General features: G+C 33.6%; 1 protein-coding gene across 7 annotated transcripts in view; it reads left to right on the top strand.

The window, feature by feature from the left end:
• The window catches only part of LOC124363009, a 54,771-nt gene extending 40,427 nt beyond the window's left edge, over positions 1-14,344 (top strand). For 3 of the 7 annotated variants that reach the window (XM_046818060.1, XM_046818063.1, XM_046818062.1), the window contains exons 2-6: positions 4,796-4,902; positions 6,209-6,266; positions 10,311-10,414; positions 11,336-11,489; positions 13,294-14,344. In XM_046818060.1, the coding sequence (XP_046674016.1) occupies positions 4,822-4,902; positions 6,209-6,266; positions 10,311-10,414; positions 11,336-11,489; positions 13,294-13,367 (471 nt within the window). In that variant the 5' untranslated portion in view covers positions 4,796-4,821 and the 3' untranslated portion in view covers positions 13,368-14,344. Of the gene's footprint in view, positions 1-190; positions 346-1,734; positions 1,759-3,985; positions 4,578-4,795; positions 4,903-6,208; positions 6,267-10,310; positions 10,415-11,335; positions 11,490-13,120; positions 13,270-13,293 lie in introns of those variants that run through there. The other 4 variants (XM_046818058.1, XM_046818059.1, XM_046818064.1 and 1 more) reach the window with 4 other exon arrangements.
• Positions 14,345-26,668: the final 12,324 nt, after the last annotated feature.

Raw genomic sequence — 26,668 nt, 5'->3', positions numbered from 1 at the left:
TGCTTGGCCACCGGCTCTCGTCCTGTACAGAAGTGTTCTTGTGTATTTTAGTAATATTATGGAAACTAAAAAGCACATAATCCCGAGCGACAAAAAGATAACGTTATCGGCCAACGATTGTGCTGCGACCTTGGAACATTGCATTCCGTGAGCTGCAGCTAATAAACAATTCCATCACTTATCTCGTTGATAAACGGGCGGTTACAGCTTCAAATAGTCCCAAGCTCCTTGTAGCGTGGCGTCGTCATTGAGCTATTTCGGTCAGAGGCACAGGTCAGTGCAGTGTGGAACTTTGGTCAGTGCTTGGCAGTGTTGGTCTGTGTACGACAGGGTTCATTCTGACTGGTAAATACATTCACAACGCATAACTAACAGTATTTTGATTAAGCATACACACAGAGCTATCACTTCACGTATTACATATGTTTATGAACAAGCTAACCTCAAAATTACTTTGTTTCTCGAGTTAAAGTACTTGTGGTATTTACACATTAATATGTTGCTCTCACAAATCAATTATGTCATAAATGTACTATGCCAAATAAGATAACTTGAATATGAGTCTTTAAAAAGTACTTTTTATAATTTTAATTTTTTATTATATTTATTAATTATTAATTTAATTTATTACATTATATATTTACACGTATTTTATTCTGTATCATAATAAAATGTACGTTATGTAAACATTCCAGCCCAGTACTTTAAAACTGCTAATCTAATCTTTCTTTAATTGAGAACATAAAATGTGTAAAACGTACAATATGGTGTAGTCGGTTTTCGGCATGAATAATTTTTATTTTAAAATATGTTTATATACATAATTTTAAGATCACTTGAAGATAAGAAAATGTCACAAATAAATAAAGATATTTATTTAAAATTGTACAGCACAAATATGAAAGATTTTTGAAGGAAGTAAGTTATATGTATTCATTGTAAAAAAATATTATTTTATAATGTTATATTTTAATTAAAATTAATAATTTGTCATTACATAATGTAATTTTCTCCATAGATCTGTAAAATACACATCATACCTAATGTGAAAACTCAGTAGGTAATCAGTAATCAAAATGCTTTATTTAAAAAAAATCAATCATATAACGCAATACCCAAGCACCATACAGGTGCGTGGGGGAAGAAAACTATTTGTAACAGTTTGATACGTAACTATTTAGCCGGCATAATACTGTTATAACAGTTTCTACAAACTTCCTGGTCTCTTTAATCTGTATCAGTTAAATTGTATTTAAACAATTATATTATAATTTATTGTATTTGTAATCATAATTATTTTAAATTTCAAATCTACCCTATTATTAAACTATTTAAAAATACATTTATCAATCATATTTATATTTACCACTTTCCCCGTTACAATCATACGTACCTTTGTACGCCTTTTCTACGCTTGCATTGTTTACTCTATGTAATTTCATCCTCCCACATTTCTTTCCTCTATGACATTCCTCCCACTGTACTGCCCGCCCATTCCTACAGAGACGAGCGAGTAGATGTATCGATTACTTGTTGAGGTTATGTATTGAGGTTAGGTCCGAGCAAACAGTGTAATGCAGCCAGCATATGCTGTCTTACAAAACGTAGAATACTCAATCTTAAATTAAATAAAATTATACGCTAGTGTGTCTATTTAATTATTCCATTTTTCGTTCTGCATGTCTTCGTGTTGTCAGTTTTCTCAAAATACTATTTGTATATCAAATTAATGTGGTGCTGGGAAACAATACTTATCCGGTGAGTTTGTTTCACACGTACACTAGCAGTTCTAATATCTTACCTACAAACACGAGTGTGTAATGTCCCCTAATCCTAGATATCTATGAAGGATATTACGTTAAAGGATTTTTTTTAATTTATATCAAACCTAGGAATGAAAGCACAACCTGCTCTCTTAAAGCACAAAACACAATCGTGCATTAAAAAACTGCTTTGAAAGTCAAAGCCTGAACTTTGAATAGACCTATCTTAATATTTAGAACTAATAAAAACATAACATATAACAATAAAAGCCTGTGCAATAATAACCTAATGTGCAACCCTTTTTAACTATGAAATAATAATACAAACTGCTTCAATAAATACAACTATGATATAACTTAATTCATATCATGCGAAGGTAACAACATCTTGGTTTTCTTTGTGGTTAGAAATTGTCTAAATAAAAAAAGTTCTACTTAGAAACCCTTGGAAAATTATATTTCTGGTATTCAGAAGTTTTATTAAACTTGAATAACTCTGATATTAAAAAACAATGAAGCCAAAAACCCGATTGTACCAACATAAGTCAAACCTTGAAACTTTTCTGAGATAAATAGAAAAGATTGTTTTGCCCACAAACATTTGACTTACTGGTTTCCTTAAATAAGTGTTTTTTCTATTTTTCGTTGAATCTCTCGAAAAAATTAAAACTTACAATAATTTAATACTACTACTATACTGGTTTCTGCTAAATAACACAAACTGAGGAAATTATTAAGTTCTGTAGATTTTAATTAGTGCATTTTTTAATGCAAAGCTTTCCGCAAAAGATTCAACTTAACTAAACTGATAATTTCTTGATATAAACATGTTCAAATGAGATAACACAAACAGTAACTGACTAGTTCATTTAGCTTTGTATTCGTTTTTAAATTTCTATAATGTTTCACATTCTTGTGCTAAAATTTCTGTGAGTTACCCACCATTGACTTGAAAGTGGTCCTCACACCGAACAGCCCACTAGCCTCTTGATTAGCTCTCTTTTAATAGACATACAAAGTTGTTTCTTACCCTGTAGTATTTCAGTATTTATTTTTACAACAAATTATAGGAACATGAAATAATGTCGGATTCTTCAAAATATTTTATTTTTTCTGTACTACTTTAGAATTCAGAGAAATCTCTTAAAGAGTAGGCGACATTTCTGTATTATTGTAGATACTTCATTTTCACAGATGATCAAAGGAAGTTGTCAGTTTGCAATTACTTGCTGAGGTCAGATTGAGGTATTTATGCTAATATATTTTACACCTGTATCTTAAAAACAACGTTAAAGTCGGAGAATACAGAAGCCTGATTGCCCATTCACACAGTGAGAGATGTATAAGGCGGCTGTTAGTGCACCAGGTTCACGTGAAGGTCAACTCGTGAATGTATGGTAATGCAGTCAGCACACATGTGACACAGTCCAGCGCAGTGCCGGGATGTAAATGATTGTATCAATGTTGGCGCACTTGGTCATTTAAAGATTGAGTAGAGTGAATGTACAGTACTGTAATGCAGTCATCACACAAGTGATTCAGTGCAGCGCAGTGCCGGAATGTAAATGATTGTATCAATGTTGGCGCACTAGGTCATTTACAGATTGAGTAGAGTGAATGTACAGTACTGTAATGCAGTCAGCACACATGTAACAGCGCATTGCCGGAATGTAAATGCGAATATAGAATGTAAACTACTGCATCATTGTTGGCGCACTCGTGTTACGTGAAGGTTGAGTCGTGAATGTACGGTAATGCAGTCAGCATACACGATGCACGGTGCAGCGCAGTGCTGAAATAGAAATGCGAATATAGAATGTGAATGATTGCATCATTGTTGGCCACTTGAGTACAGCTGTGGCTTGGTATCTGGCACTCGCAGGTTCTAAGTTGCAATCTTCCTGTTAGTGACAGTCTGCTATTTGTTTGTCACCGTTTCTCCAACAGTGCAACGTCCTATTGTGTTAACACTTGTCGATCGCTGTTAAATAAGATGAATTTACAGTTAGATCGATTTTATAGATATCAGACTATTACAGTCACCCTAATAATAGAATTTATGAAAACCATAGCATAATACTTTCTCTCAAAAACGCAGAAGTATATATTCTTACCTATATAGTTTATTAATAGCATAATGCAATGTAACGCAGAGTCGCAAATATCAACTTTGTAATTTCTACCTAGTTTATACAAACTTGGTTTAAACATATTTATCGCACGTCTTGGATATATATCTTAAGCCAACCTCATTTTATAAACATTTTGAAGATTACGGCCGTAAAAGATTTTCAAGTTTTCCACAATACACACATAAACGTGTTTTAAAAACATTAAACTATTTGAAACAACTTTGTGGCAGACGCTTTTCGACATACTTTATGGTTTTTAGGGGGCGACCGTTCAAGGTTTTTAAAAGGAGCAACATATCAAAGTATGACTGAAAAAGCGAACAGTAGAAAATTTTAGAAGTGTACCATTAACAAACAAGTTTATACACAAATACCATAGTTTCTAACCGACTTCAGCAAAACTCGGTGTGGAAATAGTAGTCATGTGTTTCTTAGTCATACTTATTCAATTAGCGGTGTGTTACCATGGCAGCTATTTTTTTCTTTTTTTATATAAGTGCGTTCGTAAAGGTTATCTTTGACTTTATTACTACTAGTAACATGATAACCTAATCTAAACATACTTATATCACGTAATAACAAGTAGTAGGCAGGAACAGAGTGTTCTTCTCGCCGACGTCTTCTTTTTGGGAGGCTGAAAATAAGAACCGATCATCATAATGACATACACTTAACTTCGACAGTAAGTCAAATAAACTCTGTTCTTTCTAATAATCTAGTTTTTAGGTCCCCGGTAAGAAACACTCTTCCAAAATTAGCGGCCTCCAAATAATACCAAAGTACCCAAAACATACTGATAAGATTGAATTGCACTGCCAATTTTCTTTAAAATTTTACAAATGGGAATTGCTTTTCCAAATTAGTGTTGTAATTTACTGAGTAGTTGATCATTTGTTTCAGGTTGAGGTGAAAAACAAAGGTAAAAGATGAAGTGCCCAGAGGTTAACTCCTGCTGCTGCTGCTTCTCTCTCAGAACGGGCTCAGCAATTTTTGGACTTATTTCCTTGGTTAGTATGTAAGAAATAATTAATTACGTTTTTCATATTTTCACATTTTGTCAGTTTGCTTAATACACTGTAAAAACTTTATGAAATGTTTCTTAAACACTAAATTACATGTACTGATTTTTCGTAGGAACCTTTTTCGTATTCAACTTAACTTAATCACACTAAAGTGAATACTAAAAAAGCAAACAGAATTTGATTTCGATGGTAATGCATGTCACGCCAGGTTATTTTATGAGCATTAGAAAACATTTGTCTTGTGGTAACAATGATAGCAACTAGAAAATCGCAGAATAAATTAATTTGGAAACAAATTAATACAATCATATGATATTTTGACATGTTGCATAATATCGCAATAATGTACCCTAACTATCTACGAGACATCTCGAGAAAGATTTCATCTGTAGATTTTGCATGGAACTTCATTAATACATAGACAAGAATAATGTGATTGGCATGCTCATCCATGGAAATTGGGTAAGCGCCATTGAAACCATCCGCGTCGCCAACGTTAAAACTTTGGGGGGACGAATGGGTTGTCCTCCCCAGGAAATTTTTGAAAATTGGGACCTTGAAATGACATTTGAACACTAAAATAAACTCAAAATCTTACATTTCTAAAGCAGCCTTTTCATTTAAACAATTTGTTTTTGGTCTTAAAACATGTCTAAAAATACAAATGAAAAATATATACTAATATATATATAAAAGTATAAAATAAAAACTTATTATCAGGTTTAATATGCTTTCTTTTACACATACTACTGTTATTAAATGCGGTCTATCACATCACAACGTAAACGTTAACTTTAAAACTGTAGACTTGTCTCTTTTTACGAATTCTAATGCATTTCTTATAAAATTTAGGGGGGGGACAAAACTGACTTTTCTAATATTGGGGGACGCGTCCCCTATGTCCCCTATGGTGGCGACGTCCGTGATTAAACGCATCACTCGATAAGCTGGTACAATTTCTCTTTTGACTACCTGGAGTGGTTATTTTTCGTATGATTATGTGTGTGTATGTGTGCAAGATATCTCATGAATAAAAAGAGCTGTAGACTTGAAAATTTGCATACACCTCACCGAGCCTGTTACGCGACACATGATGTGACGTACTCTTAATTTGAATTATGGTATATACACACACACATATATATATATATATATATATATATATATATATATACCATACAAGTGTTATTTAAGTCAGGATAAATGTGTGTATTTTGAAGATTGACTTATTCTCTGAAACTACAATCATATTACTGATCAAACAGTTACTGAGTGCCTGTTTTTATTGCAGTTGTTGAGTGCTCTGTTCGCTATCCAATCAGCTTTTGAACTGTTTCTCACATCTGTGAGTAAGTACAGATTTTCTTATATTTGCATTTTTATACGTACCAAAAATATGTTTGAAAAAACTAAAACTGCGATTTTATACAATTGCTTGGCTTGCTAAAGTTACGTAGATACTTGAGAGGATAATAGCATTTCGGACATTTGCCATCGTTACGTGTTATAAGATGTATAAAACAACGTTTCGGAAATTGTAATCTATCCTCTTCGTCATGTGAGATGGTAATTAATACGTAAAAAGTAAGAGAAAGAATAATAGAGGAGAAAGAAATGGGGGCAAACATATCCGAAAGCTGCTAGAAGTCAGGCTAAATATTTTACGTAATTACCTGATACTGTACTTGTTATCGGTAACTATCACACTTTTAGTCTCTAAAATTAATTGTACTACATTTGTATCCTTTTAATTATACAGTTTAATTACAAACTTCTATATCTACCCTCTGGTAAATTGTCCCTTGGGTCATAAAAACGTGTCATCCAATAACCATTGTATGTATGTTATATTTACAACAAAGTAATGATAATTTTAAAACCTGATTGATATATGATACGCTTGTCAAGTTTTATTTGTATAAAATATTTCAATAGAATTGTATAAATAATACAATGAAATAAACCCATGATTGCTTTTCAATTTGAAATAAAAACAATTTGTATATAACTATTGTAACTCGGATTTATGAAATTTTTTTCTAAGTGGAGTCATAAAACTAAGATGTAATTGACGAGTATATTTCTTAATATTATGTAGTTCTATAGTTGTGTACAGATGCAGCTTTTTCTGATAAAACACCATTATACCTAATTAGAGTGTAAATGTTGCTGATATACTAACTGAGTAATTGGCTAGCTAACTAATTAAATTACATTGGTTACTAAGATATTTGTTATTTCAAAATGGCCGATACATGAAATCCAATTTTGCTCCCACTGTGGCTGACAGGATATTTATTATTCCAGCTATAATATTATGATATCCAGATATCATGTATGCTAGGTTCAACAAATTATTACAATTTAGTTTTAATTTCAGGTTATTAAATTAGAATTATATTATTTAATGAACGTCTAAACTATTAACAAGAGTGAATAAAATTTATGTGTTACCTATAATTTGCTGACATTTGAAATTATGACTATATCCGGGTGTGATGAAAAGACTGCATCATCTAGAGTGCTAGGGGTAGATGTCCGCATAGAACTGAATCAGACTCTGATAGTAGTCATATTGCTGCTACCTGAAAATTGCTGACATTTGAAATTATGATTATGTCCGGAGGTGATGACGATAATACTGCATCAACCTGGGTGGTGGAGTGAGATATCTTCATACAACTGATTCAGACTCTGATAGTAGTCAACCAGCTGTAACCTGTTACTTCCTGATATTTGTAATGATGATTTTGTCCGAGGCAGATGACGATAAAAGTGCATCTTCCTGGGAGGAGATATCAGCATACAAATTATTTACGAGGTAGCCTCTGACAGCACGCATTCTGCTGCTATCTGTAACTAACAGAAATTTAATATGATGATTTTTTCCAAAGGTGATGAAAATAAGGCTACATCATCTTTGGTGCTGGGGGATATATCTTCAAACAACTTATTCGGATTCTGACAGTAATCATCCTGCTGATACCTGTAACTTTTTGGAATGATGGTTACATTCTGAAGTGACGACGATAAGACTGCGTAATCCTGAGTGCTGAGGGGGGATATCTGCGTACAAGTGAATCAGGCTCTTGTAGTAGACATCCTGCTTTTACATGTTTTTTTTATATTTGTAATGGTGATTATGCCCGAGATTGATTACGATAAGAGTTCATCATCGTGGGTGCTGAGGGTACTTATCTGCATACAACTGATTCAGACTCTAATAGTAGTCATCCATATGTTACTTTTTACTTGCTGTAATTTGTAATGATGATTTTTCCGAAAGTTAAGACGACAAGGCTACATCGTACTGGATGCTCGGGGAGATATCTGCATACTGCTGATTCATACTCTGACAGCATGCATCTTGCTGTCGTTTGTTATTATAATTTTGTACAAAGGTGATGACGATATAGCTACATGTCCTGGTTGGGGGGAGGGGTTATATCTGCATACAACAGATTCAAAGTCTGATAATAGATCTAGCTGTTACCTGTTACTTGCTGGTATTTGTAATAATGATTTTGTCCAAAGGAGATGACGATAAGGCTACATCGTCCTGGGTGCTGGGGGGAGATATCTGCATACAGCTGATTCAGACTCCGACAGCAAGCATCTTGCCGCTAATTGTTACTTGCTGTCGTTTGTAATGATGATTTTGTCTAAAGATGATGACGATAAGGCTACATCGTCCTGGGTGCTGGGGGGAGATATCTGCATACAGCTGATTCAGACTCCGACAGCAAGCATCTTGCCGCTAATTGTTACTTGCTGTCGTTTGTAATGATGATTTTGTCTAAAGATGATGACGATAAGGCTACATCGTCCTGGGTGCTGGGGGGAGATATCTGCATACAGCTGATTCAGACTCCGACAGCAAGCATCTTACCGCTAATTGTTACTTGCTGTCGTTTGTAATGATGATTTTGTCTAAAGATGATGACGATAAGGCTACATCGTCCTGGGTGCTGGGGGGAGATATCTGCATACAGCTGATTCAGACTCCGACAGCAAGCATCTTACCGCTAATTGTTACTTGCTGTCGTTTGTAATGATGATTTTGTCTAAAGATGATGACGATAAGGCTACATCGTCCTGGGTGCTGGGGGGAGATATCTGCATACAGCTGATTCAGACTCCGACAGCAAGCATCTTACCGCTAATTGTTACTTGCTGTCGTTTGTAATGATGATTTTGTCTAAAGATGATGACGATAAGGCTACATCGTCCTGGGTGCTGGGGGGAGATATCTGCATACAGCTGATTCAGACTCCGACAGCAAGCATCTTACCGCTAATTGTTACTTGCTGTCGTTTGTAATGATGATTTTGTCTAAAGATGATGACGATAAGGCTACATCGTCCTGGGTGCTGGGGGGAGATATCTGCATACAGCTGATTCAGACTCCGACAGCAAGCATCTTACCGCTAATTGTTACTTGCTGTCGTTTGTAATGATGATTTTGTCTAAAGATGATGACGATAAGGCTACATCGTCCTGGGTGCTGGGGGGAGATATCTGCATACAGCTGATTCAGACTCCGACAGCAAGCATCTTACCGCTAATTGTTACTTGCTGTCGTTTGTAATGATGATTTTGTCTAAAGATGATGACGATAAGAGTTCATCATCTTGGGTGCTAGGAGTAGGTAACTGCATACAACTGATTCAGGCTCTGGCAGTAGTCATCTAGGTGCTGGGGTGTAATGATGATTTCTCCACAGGTGATGACGATAAAGCTCCATCGTCCTGGGTGCTGCGGGGTGATATCTGCATACAGTTAATTCAGACTTCGACAGCATGCATCTTGCTGCTATTTGTAAATTGCTATCGTTTTTAATGATGATTTTGTCCAAAGGAGATGACGATAAAGCTCCATCGTCCTGGGTGCTGGGGGGAGATATCTGCATACATTTGATTCAGATCCTGTAATCATGCATCTTGCTAGTAATTGTAACTTGCTGTCATTTGTAATGATGATTTTGTCCAAAGGTGATGACGATAAGGCTACATCATCCTGGGTGCTGGGGGGAGATATCTGCATACATTTGATTCAGATCCTGTAATCATGCATCTTGCTAGTAATTGTAACTTGCTGTCATTTGTAATGATGATTTTGTCCAAAGGTGATGACGATAAGGCTACATCGTCCTGGTTGCTGGGGGGAGATATCTGCATACAGCTGATTCAGATCCAGAAATCATGCATCTTGCTAGTAATTGTAACTTGCTGTCATTTGTAATGATGATTTTGTCCAAAGGTGATGACGATAAGGCTACATCATCCTGGGTGCTGGGGGGAGATATCTGCATACATTTGATTCAGATCCAGAAATCATGCATCTTGCTAGTAATTGTAACTTGCTGTCATTTGTAATGATGATTTTGTCCAAAGGTGATGACGATAAGGCTACATCGTCCTGGGTGCTGGGGGGAGATATCTGCATACAGCTGATTCAGACCCTGACTGCACTCATCCTGCTGCTGGGAGTTTTCCAGGTCAGTTACTATAGTTTTGGAATTTATCCTTGTATATTGTCTGCGCCAAGCAAGTTCCACACTGATGACGGACACTGTAAGCTCTTTGTTGTCTGCAAAAGTAGTGACGACATACACGTTATTTTCTCCTAGTAATTTTCTAGTAGTAGTAAGACACGACCGTACTAAAAATGTAATAAAAAATTATAATGCTAATCTGATATTGAGAAATATGTAATCGAAAGAGTGATAGTTGAGGCCAGTAAATAAATAGGCATTTGCATTGTTTTGCAGTAAATACTTAATTTTATGTTTGTTTCTTTCGGCCGCCAGCTTGAATCCACCATTTTTTAAATAACTTTTTTTTATCAAAAATATAATGTTGGGTATAACTGTGCACGCTTACAGCTTTCTCTCCCTATTCAAACTGAAATCTCTTGCCAAATTATTCATTTCGGTATTTCAGGAACAGATTTCTATTATAAGGCACATAGCCTAGTTTTTTCGTGCATTATTAGAGGAATTTCTCGTAAGAGAGAAGTTGGTCGTGAGCCGCAGTAGTATTTTTGGGAAGGGGGTTGGAAAAGGGAATTGAATGGCTTAAAAATATCAAACAACTTTTTCATATAATTGTTTATAGTGTTACCCACTTAAAAAAACTTAAATAATCTAGCAGACACGCCATTTAATAAATTTTAATCAGTGTCAGCCAACCATATGATAGTCCAATGTTTGGCTAGAAATTGCTACTTTCAGTATTTACGTCTCAAAAATGTTAAAAGATGCTTCCAACCCTCACTGATGTATAACTCCTGATATGATACACAGTCTATCACGAGTGTATTTTTTATACTTGTTCACAAAATTAAATTAACTTTACTTTAAACCAAAGCTTTTATTTGCGTTTTGTACTTAAATTTTCAAAAACTCACCCCTTTTCAGGAAAACTGTTCACTACTCAAACCCTGGCTCTTCACTACGATCCTGGTCCTCATTGCAGAGCTAGCGTTTCTGCCCTCCTTCCCCGGCAGGATTTTGATTTTCTCGGACTACGCCTGGAACTGGACCAGGTTCTTCATCAACCTACCGTTCATAAGTGAGTATTAAGTTTTATATATTGTAAGATTTAGTTTAAAAACCATCACCCTCACTTCTTTGTTTGAAGTTTATTTTCGAGGATGGATTGTGAAGGAAACAGGATTTTCCAAACATAAAATCAGTAACACTACGTTTCGAGATCTGCAATCTGATCTCTTCTTCAGTTAAATAACTAACCTAACACATAATTACAACCTAGGTTAAAATAAACAAATCATACCAGAGCGTTGTGACACGCCTAAGTCAGGTATCACAATTACCATGTTGCGTGCCAACTTCACTAACTCTAAAACATGCACTTAATACAAAACTAAACACAACACTAATTATTAAAACTGAAATACATAATACAGGTCACAATACGTCTGCATTCGTCGAGCAACCACCTACGACTCATGCAGCACCACCAATGCAACCACCTGCTAGTTTTTATCGGAAGCAGTTATTAGCACACTAATATATTAGAAAAAATATTGTATTTAATTAAAAATTTGTGTTTACATTTTAAAGAATTTTTTATTTTACAGGTATTTACAGGGCTTTACAGCTGCTCTCGTAAGAAAATTTAATAATTTTAATGTTTAGTATAATAATTGTACTTTTATAACATCAAAGAATATTTTTTCCGCATTTCATAAATATGTCTTTCAAAAAATTATAATAAACCTGCTGCTTTTAAATATTCCTAGGTTTAAACGCTTCCTATAGTGTATTGAAATCGACTATGTACAGACGATTTGGAGCAACTGAACCTCTGGAAGCCCGACGCATATTATATCATCAATGTTAATGGACCTCTATCAAGATTGTTTAAATTCTCGGACTTTGGGAGGTTACCATCTCTATAATCTCTTAGCCTGTAGGTGCTTCTGGCTTTAAAAAGATGTCAGCTTCAAGAAGATTCCAAACCATACATGTTCCGGCTTCTTTGAACTAGCTGACGTCCATTGACAGCATGTGATTATCAGAATTTTGCTGCCTCAAGAAGTGTAATATTCATGTAATATCCTGACCTCCCAATATTCCACCTCCAAATTTCCAGGTTCTGGTCACTTTCAACCTCTAGATTCTCCGGTTCTTTGTAAACTCTTAACTCGACCATTGTTCACCACAACTTTTTACTTCAAGTGTTTGGCATCCAAGTGCTAACGAATTCTGAAGTGCATTCATCTGGAATAACCCAGGATTTCGAAATTTCAAGAAGCTGGAAAAAGAGTTCCCAGCCTCTGGGATTTTTTGAACGCTGCCAGCTCAGAAATACTAGAAATCTGCCGCCTCTAGAAGATCTCAATTTCTAGGACGTTTTTGCCTCTGGGAGTTTTGGAATGCTGCCAGCTCCGAAATACTAAAAATCTATCGCCTCTAGAAGATCTCAACTTCTAGGACGTTCATGCCGCTGGATGATATGTCCCAAGGATACTTATGTTATTTGAAAGATTTCTACCTTTAAAGATTCTAGGAATTTAGGCATATGGCAACTCTTAATCTTTGGGAGATCTTAGAGTAGCATGTTTCGAAAGCTTCCTGCACATAGAATAATCTACAATTAATTACAGCCATTACAAATCCATCGCTTAGTATATATAGAACTATACATAGAAACTGATCTAATTGTTTTGTGTCATACAGTTGACGACATATACGGCTTTTTGGTGGTGTACAGCTACTCTTGCACTCTCTGCCCTGGTAGTCACGTCGTGTAACCAGAATATTCTACAATTAATTACAGCCATTACAAATCCATCGCTTAGTATATATAGAACTAAACATAGAAACTGATCTAATTGTTTTGTGTCATACAGTTGACGATATATATGGCTTCTTGGTGGTGTACAGCTACTCTTGCACTCTCTGTCCTGGTAGCCATGTCGTGTAACCAGCATTCAGATGTTCCTGGAGGCTCGCAGTCTGGAGAAACGTATATGTTAAGAAATGCAAAGCCTGCGCTTAATATACATAGCACATAGTATTGTGTACATAGAGAATCAGCTACTTGTTTTTTATCTGTTTGTATTGGTTGCTTATTTTGAATGTGATAAAAGTTATTTTCACTTATCGTTTTGAACAGGAATTATTCATAATTCAGTTGTTTATATATGTCTAACTTATAAATGACAAATATTTATGCGAGCTTAAATATTGTTGTGTTTTGTTCGTACAGGGTATTACTTTTAATTTCAGTAAGAACACTGTTGTCAGTTTAAATTTTTAATAATATTATTACGAGCTCACTTAAAAAAATTGAATTTATAGTGTTAATAATTGTTTTTAGTACAAGAAAATAACTGGTACACCTATTCTTAAAAATGGTTATTTTGTTTAAAACTTTTAGTGAGTATAATTTATTATTTATTTACATTCTTCTTGTAAACTATTCTTAGTACAAAAGTGTATTATTTGAATTATGGAAACATAAATCAATTTTAATCTTAGGTTTTTGTTGATATCATTGTGAATCTCAAAATATTATAAAAATAGATTGTATGTAATAAAAATACTTGCGGACGAAAAGCGTAGTTATTATAGTGTAGGCGTAATTACTATGGTATATCTCTTTAAAGTTAGAAAAATTGAAAATAAAATTAAAGTTAATGTAAAATATTTATTTTTTTACACTGAATGTATTTTTCAGAGAAGTAGTTATCAAACACAATGTTATTTACTTAACTTAAATAATTGTATTTTTATACTTGTTAATGATAGTGATTTATGTATACCTTCAAACAAAATAACTGTATATGTTAATTATATAAGATATTAATCTTAAGAGCATTTATTTTGTTGTAGCAGTTGATCATTTATATAATGTTTGCCTCCATATACCATAATACAGTTTAATAAAGTTACCACATAGTTTGTTCCATTTCTTTTCGTCCTAAGTTGGAAACATTCAATTATTTAAGATATCTATTCTACCTTTCGTACTTTAGTGCGGCACTGTGTTCCCTATTGAATATTCAGAAATTTGAATATTAAATAAAACAGTAGCAGTCGTGGGACTGCCGATAGAAGTGAAAACGGAACTATTAAGTTGAGAGTAATTAACAATACGTTATAGTAGCAGTACATCTGTAATTGTAAATGTGACGCGTTTTTAATTTTCCAATTTTAAAATCCACGAAAAAATATTATCAAATAACTAGAAATCTATTTTACCACGCTAGTAAGATAAATCTTATACCGTAATAATACTCATTTCATGATGAAGAGGTTAAATATTAAAAACATAATTAAAATGAATAATGCTAAATTTTAAATACAAATATTCGTACAAATATTAAAAATGTTTAAAAATATATTCGTTGTTTTCATTATTCATTTATAAGTGAGTAAACACCGAGTGAACAACAGTGAGTTGAACACCGTTGTAAATAATACAGTTATTGCTACGGATAAAGTATATAATATTGCAATAACAATTAAACCCACAATATTTTTAAAACTAATAAATTAGTTAAATTAACTTGGTTCTTTCGTAAAGGTATTTTTATTGCACAATAAACTAATTTATTGAGTTAATACGGTATCAGTGAGCCAATGCGCCAACTACAGTTCCGGCAGAAACGTTCACTCATCACTTCATACGCTACTACAGGCTAAACTAAACTTCCAATAAAAAAATGATAAATTACAAAAAAATATTCATCTATTTTCACACAACTTTCTCGCTGACAAATTTTGTCTGACCAAAAAATAAAAAAAATCCTCGCTTACTACTTTTTTCTTGTCATTGTAAACGCTATGTAAAATGTAAACAATAATCAAAATTATTTCGAAATTTTTTTAATATTTAAAAATGTAACCAATAGATTGCCAATATTAAGAGCTTTAATTTGACGCATCTTACAGAATTGTACGACATTGGCTTCACTTTTAAATCGCGAGAGGAAGCCGTAAAGGTCACTGATTTTCGCAGTCTGTTTTCATACTCCGCCGGGACAGTTTTAACACAGCGAGACTGACTTTTTCATGCAGGTTAGTAGTCCGCGGCCAAGTCTACGGTTAAAAAACACAGCGAGACTGACTTTTTCATGCAGGTCATTAGCATGTCGGTGACGCGAACCGAGGATTTTACCCTCTACCAAAACGCTCAACGCGCCTAAAAGTTTTCACTTCAATATTATTGTATATTTCAATTTTGAGTCAACATTATACGCAATATGTCTTATTTCATGCAGTCTCTTGGACTAGACCAAACTACTTCTCCTGTAAGCGTTGGTGCTTCTTTTCTTATTGGTAAGGTTATCAGCTATCCTAAAATAATAACGTCTAGTTATTACGACAAAATAATTATGGGAACGTACTATATGAGATTACTATATTAATAATTTTCTATATTATTACTTATTGATATAATATAACAAAAATGTTTTAATATTCATAAAACAAATAAACCGATTTAATAGGAGGCCTTTTCTACCTCGATAACATCAAGTACTTGTTCGGTATTTTTCGATTTATAATTAAATAAATAAAATGTTATAACAGTGAATTTTTTTATATGTAGGTTAATTAACGCTTTATAATTTTAAGAAACCACCATTTTGGAAATAGAGCTTGTCATAGCCTACGATTTTTTTTACTGCAATTAGGCATTTAGATTACAAACTACGTACCAAATTACAACTTATTACAACAAGGCACTCTAAAAAAAAAAAATGCAAGTATGCACTGCAAGCACTTTTTGTGATTGAATCTTTATTGAAATACAATTAGGCTATTGCCGTTTATACAAATTTAATAAATGTCTTAAAGACGTTTGGCAGGTATTTGGTCTTCCGCTAATATGTTTGTTTGGTTATTTTATCGCATAAGTAACAAAAACAGCTAAATATCCGGTTCGAGTCGCGGCAGAGCAAGTATTTTTTTTAATTCAATCTTTATTGAAATTATACATACATGTGTATACATATATATATATATATATATATATATATATATATATATATATATATATATATATATATATATATATATATTTGGAAGATAAAAGATCCAGTTTATGACCAACTTTGTGAATTAATCTTCATTGAAATTAAACTATACTATTTCTATTCATAGAAATATAATGAATATTAAAACTCATACATTCTTTCAATCACATATCAGTTTGTTAATTTAAGCCCATGAGAAGGGAAGAGTCCAATACCAAATAATTGAATCATATAAAAGCTATGACTCTCTTGATATTCGTATCGACCAACGAATTTCAGTTCGATTCCCAGGAAACAAGTGCTTTCAGTGATTTAATATGCTTTGAAATTCAATTAGATACTATAAAGTATATGTTTATTTACTTACATTGGATTTCAAAGCTCGTGTTCTATATATGGGGGAACGAACAAGCGAGGCAATTAATTAAATTAATTTGTCATTACCAATTAGAGTATAATATTAATCTAATTAACTCCCAACAGAGCACAGCTGTAAATTGACACTGACACAAGGGTCCTTGATTTTCAATGGACAAACTGGAATAACGACATGGAGTAAATTAAAAATACATTTGGTTGTGATTGTCAAAATTATTAATTACATTAGCAGTTTTTGTTTTTGTAACAATAACACTTTTAATCAGTTTTAATAGCGTTGTTAACCCCAAATTAAGTCTCAAAAAAGGTTTTAAAAAAGAATTGGGAAACGTATTTAATAAACAGGGTATAAAATATAAGTACTACAAAAATAATTCTTCTTGTCCAATTTTCACTATCTTACAGTAGGTGGAAAATAATTTAATTGTTTCTTTTGTATTAACATATTACAATTTGATTGTTTTAATAAATTTACAAGCTTCGTACAAGGTAACCTAACATGACAACACTACCACTTCTACTCTCCCTGTCCTTTAATAATATTTTAGTCGTTGCAGCTTATACTTGAATACTAAACTTTTGAAAAGTGCACCTTTTTTAAATAGCTCTAATTCATTTTTGCGTTGTTTGTTCTGTACAGAGAACTATGTTGCTCGTATGTACAGTTAATACTCTGTACATTTGACATACAAAAATTATAAAACGTCTTTTATATATTTTCCCAAAGTTTTTTAAAATGACATTTTTTGCTTAGTAGGATCACGATTCAATGATGGGTTCTACCGTGGATTTAATAGTACTGCTGCAAACGAATGTGAGGTGTAACAAAATTAGCGTTTCTAGCGCTACGAAGAAGCTGATGTTTCAATAACTGCGAATGTGGGCGTGCCACAGTTGGGACCAGCAAATAAGAGTACTCAACTGGATCCCGAAACAGCATCTAGTAGTTATATTACAGTTATTTCTTGTTGCAGGATATATCAGGTAAGTTCCGTGGTATATTCATTGTGTTGAAAGTTATGCGGAAAATACAATTGTGAAAAATATATGGCTAATTGTTTATTGTCTTAAGAGGAACAACACTATGTCGGACTACAAGCTATTGACAGGGCTGTATTACTATTCAAATAAAAATTACTGATCAATTAACTCGTAAAATAGACTTCAACTTAATATTTTTTCTTGGAAGGAGGTCGCACTGAACTGTTAACATTTGATGTATATTTTTACTATATAAATCTTGAAAATAAATAATATAGAGAGAAAAAAACGGTATAGGGCCCACAAAAACTCTTCCTTTCATAAAAGTATCAAACTGACTATAAATTATAAATAACAGATTCAGTACGATTTTTATGAAAAATAATATTAAAAGAAGGTTATAATCATTTACCCAGAGAGTTTAAAATATGTTCGCTCTCCACTTCATTTTTGTTATTGCGTAAGATACTCATTATCATTTTTTCACATAGTTTAATATGCCGATCACGGTACCACTTTTCTTTATCATAATACCAATAGTTTTCAAACAAACCTAAATCCCCAACTTTGCCTTTCAGCTTGTTATAACATTACTTGGAATATATTTATTTGTATTACAGAAACAAGTCATGCAGATAAAGATGGTTTTATTAATAACTGCGATTTTTCACTCGTTGTACTACAAGTTACATTTTGACTGAAGTTAACACCCAGCGCAATTTCTTTTTAACGGTTATAAAAAAACATACACTTATTGTGCATTGCCAATAAGATTTATATCTCACCAACTAAATGTTGATACTCCGTGATCTCTGATTTATGAAGTATTATTATATTTTTTATGACACAAGACAAAGTTGTTCTTTGTCTAAACACTGTTTTTACTTTATAGGCTTTATGAAGATAATTGGATGTCTTGGATATTTACCATCGCTAAGTGAAACAGAAAAGAGTACTCTACGCTTCACGATCTGCAATCTGGTCTCTTCTGCATGGTGATAACAACCCCTAAGACATAGACTATAAACCAGTTTAGTGTTATGACATGCAGAAGTAATACACTACAACAAATATGTTGCATATTGATCCTGTCGCTTATATTAGATTGCAATATGCTTTACCTCCATGTAAGTAAATTGTGGATTGTTTAATTTAATTGTACGGTTATGTTCCATATTATAGGGTAAGTGCGCCTATGTCGCACCCCTTAAGCACTTTCATGTATATTTCAGTAAAAAAAAATTTTTTTGAATATTTTGTTTTTTCAATGTTATCATTAAGGGATATACAAAGAAGATTTCATGGCTATTTTTGGAATAAGTAGCCATTTAAAAAAATTGCGAGCTAAATTAAACAAAAAAAAGTTTTTCCTAAATTGCACTTTATGTGCCTAAAATGCACCTCCATTATGCCTAAATTGCACCGTGTTTAAAGTCAAGTTTTGGAAGAATAAAACCATGAAACATCATTAAAAAAAACAATTTATTATGAATCATAGACATGAAAAGAAAACTTTACTATGTTATACAATGAAATCAATATAATTTTTTAACTCAAATAACTGGATTTCATTTTGCGTTTAGTTACTATACCATATCTTTACATACATTGCAATTAAACATCTTTTGGGATGGTTTCACCCCCACACAAATGACATGAAACCTATCACTACAATTAAGACATTGAATCATATCTTCCTCTCTCTCTCCTCTTCGCACATTTTGCAAAACCACGATGACTCATTAAAGTTAGACCTATCATTATTTAATTTCACCGTTTTCGTGCAAACGAGATTGATCCTCTGCGGAGTAAAATTTAATTTTTCTTTTTGCTAACACTTTTTTCCTTAGCGGCATTCTTTGCTAAGGATTTCCCTTCGAGTTTCTTTCTCATTCTTATATTATTTTCTTTCTTCTCTTTTCCTTTCAATAACAGCTCAGCTTTATAGGGTGAACTTGTAAGAACTCAACAATTTGTGTTGAAGTTGATTTTCTTTTTTTCTTCAGCAAAACACTAGTATCTGGTAAAGGGGAAATGTCTTTAATAGATGTAGTTTTTCTTAGCTCTAGAGGTTCCAACGGAAGCAGTGGAACTGGGGATTTCTGGCATAAAAGGCCGTGTCAGAGCCGTTCTTCATAATTTGGCTGCTTGAAGGTCTGACGTCATCATATGGCTGATCTCTTGTGACAGCCGTCATTCCTGATGACAACAGGCATATTAGTATGAACGGGTGATCTTCAAAAAGGTCTTTTGTTTATAGGCCAAATCCCAGTGGCTCTGAAGCCATTTTATAGCCGTAGCTACGACGGCTAATTTGGATAGCTATTCGTTCAATAGATGGCTTATATGGCTTTACAGTAATTTTTGTCAAATGAGTTCTAAAGTAAACCTCACATGCCTTGTGGAAATTGGTTTTCAAGGGTCCAAAGAAACTGACATCGAGCGGCTGTAGCCTGTGACTTGTGTGTGATGGTAGGGATAAACAAGATGACCCCATGATCTCTGGCATATTCTATAACCTCCAGATTTTTTGTATGTGACGTCATGGCCATCTAGTATAATGAGACATTTTTTATCTTTACTAGGTTTGATAAAAGACACAAAGGTATATTTAACCAGTTCAAAAGTACCTCAGCATTGCTCCAACCACTCTCAGTCATGTCAAACGTGGTCCCAGGAGGAGCTCCTATTTTCCATTCCGGTTTGAATCTCAACACTTTGAAAACAAGCATTGGTGGTACAAAAAACACCATCTGCACTCATACAAAATATCCCAGTGGTTCAGGGTACCCCTTTCTGCCCTACTTGATGTTTGCCTTTTTGAGCCAAAACCTTACGTGGCCTCTGGACGGTTGAAAGGGCAGTCTCGTCGACATTGAAAATGTCACAGGCCTGCAGCTTGTTTTCATCAACTATTTTTGTCAGGGTATCGTAGAAAATATCCGTTCTCTCCTTTATAAACCACTGGCCCTAGCCATTGATGTTTGCCTCCGGTTTTTCGTAAAGACAACTGTGGATGCCTTGAAATAAAAGAATAATACCATTTATCCCCTGCCATTTGGTTTCCATATTGAATCTATGCGGTAGACCATTGGCCTCAGCTAGTTGAAAACGCCAACTTCTTCAAATCTTCTCGGGTTAACTCCAAGAAACATTTTTTCTAAATCTAATACGTGCTGTACAATTCATTTTCCAACTCAGCTGGCAAGTCTTGGGGACGACCCGAACACCTGTTTAGAATCAGTTGCATAGGTATTTGTTCCGGCGAGGCGACGTTTTAATGTTTTTTTCGGGTACCCCGTACACCCGACAAACTGCATTAATGCCCATATCACCGTTCTTGAATGACGCAATCGCCCTTTCCGTATCTCCTCTTCCTTCCATATACCGTATTTTATGCCTTTATTCGCCATCTGAAATGAACAACATCATATTAGCCTAAATTGCACCAGTAAAAAAAAATGGTGCAATTTAGGGAAGCCGGTGCGGTGCATTTTAGGCAAATCGTCATATTGAAACTAAACTACTTCGTGTTTGAGGTTAGGTTGCATATTTTAAATCGAACTACGTTTCATTTTAAAAGCTAAGATTGCCTACTATATAGTGATATAATAAGAGTTTTACTCACCCTTCACAGGATCGTGGCACCATAAAGTCAAAATCACCAAAAATAACTAGCGCACTGTGAAATAAACAAAAGTTTTTTATATGAACGGCAATCAACTCCCTCATTAACCCAAGTGAGTGGGGTGACTGTTTTACTGTTACAGCTTCACCTTGGTCCCTCGTGGAGCGCTGTATGTCTGTTCATTTTGCCACATCAGTGGTGCATTTTAGGCACAGGTGCAATTTAAGCGCACTTCCCCTTACACATTTAAATAAAACTGTTGTTCAGCCGTACACGTTCAATGTTGATGACATAAAGGTACTCCTGCGTTACTTTATACGCAGCATACTCCTGCATATTCATGCCATTATATTCACGGGCGTATATAAGGGGGGGGTTAGGGGGCTCAATCCTTCACTCCCCGAAATTTAGAAAGACTCACGTTAAATTGCACCCATTAGTTTGTATTAAAACTTGGACACATTTATGAGTCTTAAAGCTCAATAATTTTTCAGGAAAAGATTCCCGAGCTACTATTTCAGGATATTTTATACCAACCAGTGTGTCAGCCACCCCCCCCCCCTCGAAATTAATTGTATACAAAATGGATTATGGCTTTCGAAAGTGAATAAATATAACATTAATTAGATGTTATAAGGGCATCACTAGATTACTTTGATATTGTTGTGTAATGAAATATTAAGATTTTTACAACTAAAAACTAAATCTATCGATTATTTATGTTTCTTGTTATTTTTCGTAAATCGGCTTTTAACAACTCTGAAGATTAATACAACCGTATATATGATGAATCTCGAAGGCTTGCTTTTACAACGACTCGTGATCCTCTGAAGATGATGTTGTTAAAGATGATGAACCGGAGTCTTCTTTGCTGCCTTAAGTAATTCTTGAAGTACCTTGGATATATTTCAATTTTTCTTTGTTTCTTCCCGGAGGACTTTAAAATTTGATTTACATCAATGTTTATTACGTTGTAAGCGTTAGGTAGCGTTTCGATTGGTGGTCTTGATAAGCAGTGAACATTTGAGTGTTCGCTGCCATTCTTATAGACTCTTATAGTTAAACTGTGATAGGAATGCGACATGCCGCTGGAGTCGAGTTGAAGTCATTTGGGTATTTTAGAGTTTAGATGAAGCTGTTGATTATCGGTTATTAACTTGAAGGGTCTCATAAACAAGTACTGATAACAGTGTCCTACTGGGAATACAATGACCAAGACCTCTCTGTCCAACTGGGAGTAATGTTGTTCAGCTTTCGTAAGAGATCTTAATGCGAAGGCAATGGGTCGCTCTTGTTCATCGATGATGTGAGAAAGTATCCCCGCAACGCCTTGAGGGCTGGTATCGCAGGCGGTATCTGAACTCGTTTGCTAGAAATGTTTTGCTTGAGTCGATTGAAGGCTTCACTACATTTTTTGTTTTTTGTTTCTTTTTTAATTTTGTTAAGTAGCTTCTTAGATTATTTGTGACTTAAACATTTAAACATAAACTTGTTGTGAACAAAAACAGTACGGATTTTAAATTTATTTTTTTATTTCTGATGTTCCTTTTACATAACGAAATAGTTACAGTAGTGAGATAATTAGGATTGTCTTTTTTGTTAATTTGGTTACAACTTTTGTTTTTAGTCTTAGCTCATTCGATAATTGACCCTGGATTAGTTGTCCTTAATCAAAAGTTCTGTAGTATCACTTTCCTTTAAAATTTTATCTTTGTAATCAGTCACTAAATTATCAATCTTCTGGAACAAACTTTGTACCAATCCAATTTTTACATGTTGAGAATGACTTTAATTATAATTAAGGTAATGTCCACTGAAAGTCTTCTTGTAAAATAATGTTTTAGTTCTATTTTCCTTTTTTTATTCAAATATCAAAAATGGAATTTTACTATTAACCTTATTTTCAATAGTAAGTTTTATCGATGGCCTAATCGTATTGATGTGTTTTAAAAATTCATTTTGAACGTTCATTTTATTTTCTCGTACACAAAAGACATCATCAACATACCGTAACCAACTTTTGGGTTAATACTCCAATTTTAAAATCTTATTTTACAAGAATACTTTCAGTAATTATCTCACTACTATAACTATTTCTTATGTAAAAGGATCATCATAAAAAATCGTAAGATAAATTCTAAATTTAACATCCGTACTGTTTTTGAGTCACAAAATAATCTAAGAAGCTACTTAAAAAAAAATTAAAACCAAAAAACAGACAACAGTAAACCAAGATGGTAATATATAAAATTGACTGTGGATGCAAAAATACTTATATCGGCCAGACATCAAGACAAGTGGAAACGAGGGTCAAAGAATATATTTATAATTGTAAAAAAGAAAACATTGAAAATTTTAAATTATTTGAACATGCCATAAAGGAAAACCACCATATATATTTTGTATCATCAAGTGTAGTTTTTAAAGAATCTTCTTGGACTAAAGGAAACAAAATTAAAAGTGCGTGTATGACGGTTTTAAAAGATAAATGTATTTCCTAACCTTCCGTAAATTTCAGTGACATTTTTCTACCATTAGTAGAATAAGAAATCCGTTAAATAATTATGAATTGCAAACCATATTTTCCATAGATTAATAGGAACTGGTTTTGAGACAAGAATATGTTTATTAGGCTCTAGATGTTCTGTTAAAAGATTAATTAAGTCATCATAGGGTAGTTCATCAGATAAATTAGGTGCAGAACGTGATGAACTATGTTGAAATTACTAGGCCCAATTGAATTTAGTAATAGCTTAGCACAGTATTCTTTATTTTAACTTACATTTTTCATCTTAGGTCATTTCCGAAACGTTGTTTGTAGTGTGAGGAACATTCTTTTATAGGATCTAAATTGTGAAAATTGACATATATTGACTAATGACAATAAATTAAATTAGAAAATTATACCTAATAACAACATTACAATATAAATAATAATAACAACATAATATTTTTATATGAACCAAGATTTAGAGGACAACTCAATCATAATTATAGTAGCTAATCTGTTTTTGAAGGCAGCAAGAGAGGAACCAAAAAATCAACTTCAGGACATACGGCATTACCAGTTCTCATTAGTTTAGGTATAGTACTGTGGTAGAAGTAGTTTGTAGGATGGTGATGCTTGCAGAGAAGCTGACAGTGTCTGGATCCACATTAAATTTACTTTGTTGATTATGTTGAAAGCTTACTTACTAAAGCAGTAATCATTGCTCATTGCATTTCTAAAAACTGCTTGAATTGTTCTGGATCCATGTTTTATTTGATTTGATATAACGTTTTAGATGCAAAGCTTAAGTTTATGTTGATGAGCTGGTAAATAGCCGATCACTTACTTCCGTTAATGTTCTGGTTGTTGTCTTGTTTACTCGTCGGCAACGAACTTGTCGTGGCCTTGTGTGTCGCACTTGTGTGTATATTGAATTTAGGAAGATATAAATAAAAGTTAATTTTACATAACTGGTTCATTTAACAATATTAGGAAAACAATTAATGACTTGGAATAATTATGGAAGAAGTTCAGGTTTAATGCTCATATAAAATAGTACACAGTTTCTTGAGTCAATACAACTCTATAGAGTGAATATTTAAATGTATTTAATCAATGGATAAAGAGTTGTGATTGTATTCAATAAATGCGATGGTTTCCGTTGAGGTAATCCTTTCAACGCTTTCATGATTTCGGATTTTATACTTAACGCTATGTTTCCAGAGCCAACATTGTAATTCGAGTAGATACAATGTGGGCCTATTGCATGGAAACACCAATTTTGCAGCGTCAGCTACAGTTGACGTGAAGGAAACAGGATTTTTATTCCGGACATTTTCCAACGTTCAGTGAAACAACACTAACTCAAAAAACTAATAAATAAAACTGAACAACAGAATATAGGTCAAAATATGCCTGAACTCACCAACCAAACGTATATAACTGAGTTAGTGTGCATGGAGTTGACACACAACATGGTTCTTATGATTCCTTACTTATGCATGCCACAACTCTCGGTATGATATATTTATTTTTGTAGATTTATTTTGATAGATTATTGTTGTGTGCTATGTTAGTTATTTACTTAAGGAAGAGATCAGATTGCAGATCTGAAAACGTAGCGTTACTGATTTGTCGTATCACTGAACTATGGCAAATGTCCGGAAAAATCCAGCTTCCTTCACAATCCTTCCGTCGTCAAAATCAACAGTTGATGTGTTCAGCCGTGGTCACTAACTTTTCGTCTTCAACAAATTTATTAAACTCATAAATTTATCCTCAATTTTTATAGTTTAATATTAATATATTATAGAGAAGATGTTTCAAAACTTATTTTCAGATAATGATGGGGTCATCAATGTGCTCAGAAAACAATAATTGAATATAACTCCAACTATGAAACCTACAACAGATTTCGAGGTCCGTTTCAATTTTGAAATAACTTTTGATATTTGTTTAGTAAGTAAAGGAGGTATAGGAATGAAACAACCGGGATGTATATTTTTTCCCCAGAAAGGACATAAATGATTCGTATCAAGTGCTTTAGTTTTCCAATAGTGTGCAGTAAAAGCAGTATGTTTCAGCTCAAGAAGTGATCACAGATCTGATATTTATTGTCTCACTGTTCGCCAACTTTGTTCAATTTGTGACTTTGCTCCTTCTTATATATACCAGGTGGCATTAGTATATTTATTTCCTCCTTTTATTTCATTTCGCACTTTTTTCTCAGATGGAAAGAGAGTTTATTCCATTATTCGTCTATGAAATGTCGATTAATCCAAAGTTTTATCTTCCCCGTAGCTTTTTTGTAGAACTGCAACTCTGTAAACGAGGAGACGTTTATGACTCCAGGTCGTGATTTTTAAAGTTCCGTAGATAAGGTGTCAGTTACACGAAAATGGCAGCATGTTTGCATTTCATTTAAGGACATAAGTTTGTGTATAAAAATTAATTTATATCAACAGATTAATTACACTCCCACGTGGCACGTCTTCAAGAATCACTATTACATCTGAAGGAGTAACTTTAAAAATTCAGTACATTGTTATAGATTAAAGTAGGCAACCTTATTTAATGTGTTTACTTTATTGAACACTTTAGGTGTTCTATCTATATTTTATAATTAGAGAAGTCTGCTTTGAATTATAAGGTTAGGTTTAATTTACTCATATGATAAAATAAAAATAATTCCTTTCAGGTTTTTGGTAAATTTGTTATTGGTCATCCTTAAAATGTATAAATACAGGCGACTCTTAACCGTCATAAAG

Source organism: Homalodisca vitripennis, chromosome 5 (genome assembly GCF_021130785.1).
Source record: "Homalodisca vitripennis isolate AUS2020 chromosome 5, UT_GWSS_2.1, whole genome shotgun sequence".
Taxonomy (NCBI): Eukaryota; Metazoa; Arthropoda; class Insecta; order Hemiptera; family Cicadellidae; genus Homalodisca; species Homalodisca vitripennis.
This window is presented reverse-complemented; position numbering and strand designations above follow the sequence as displayed.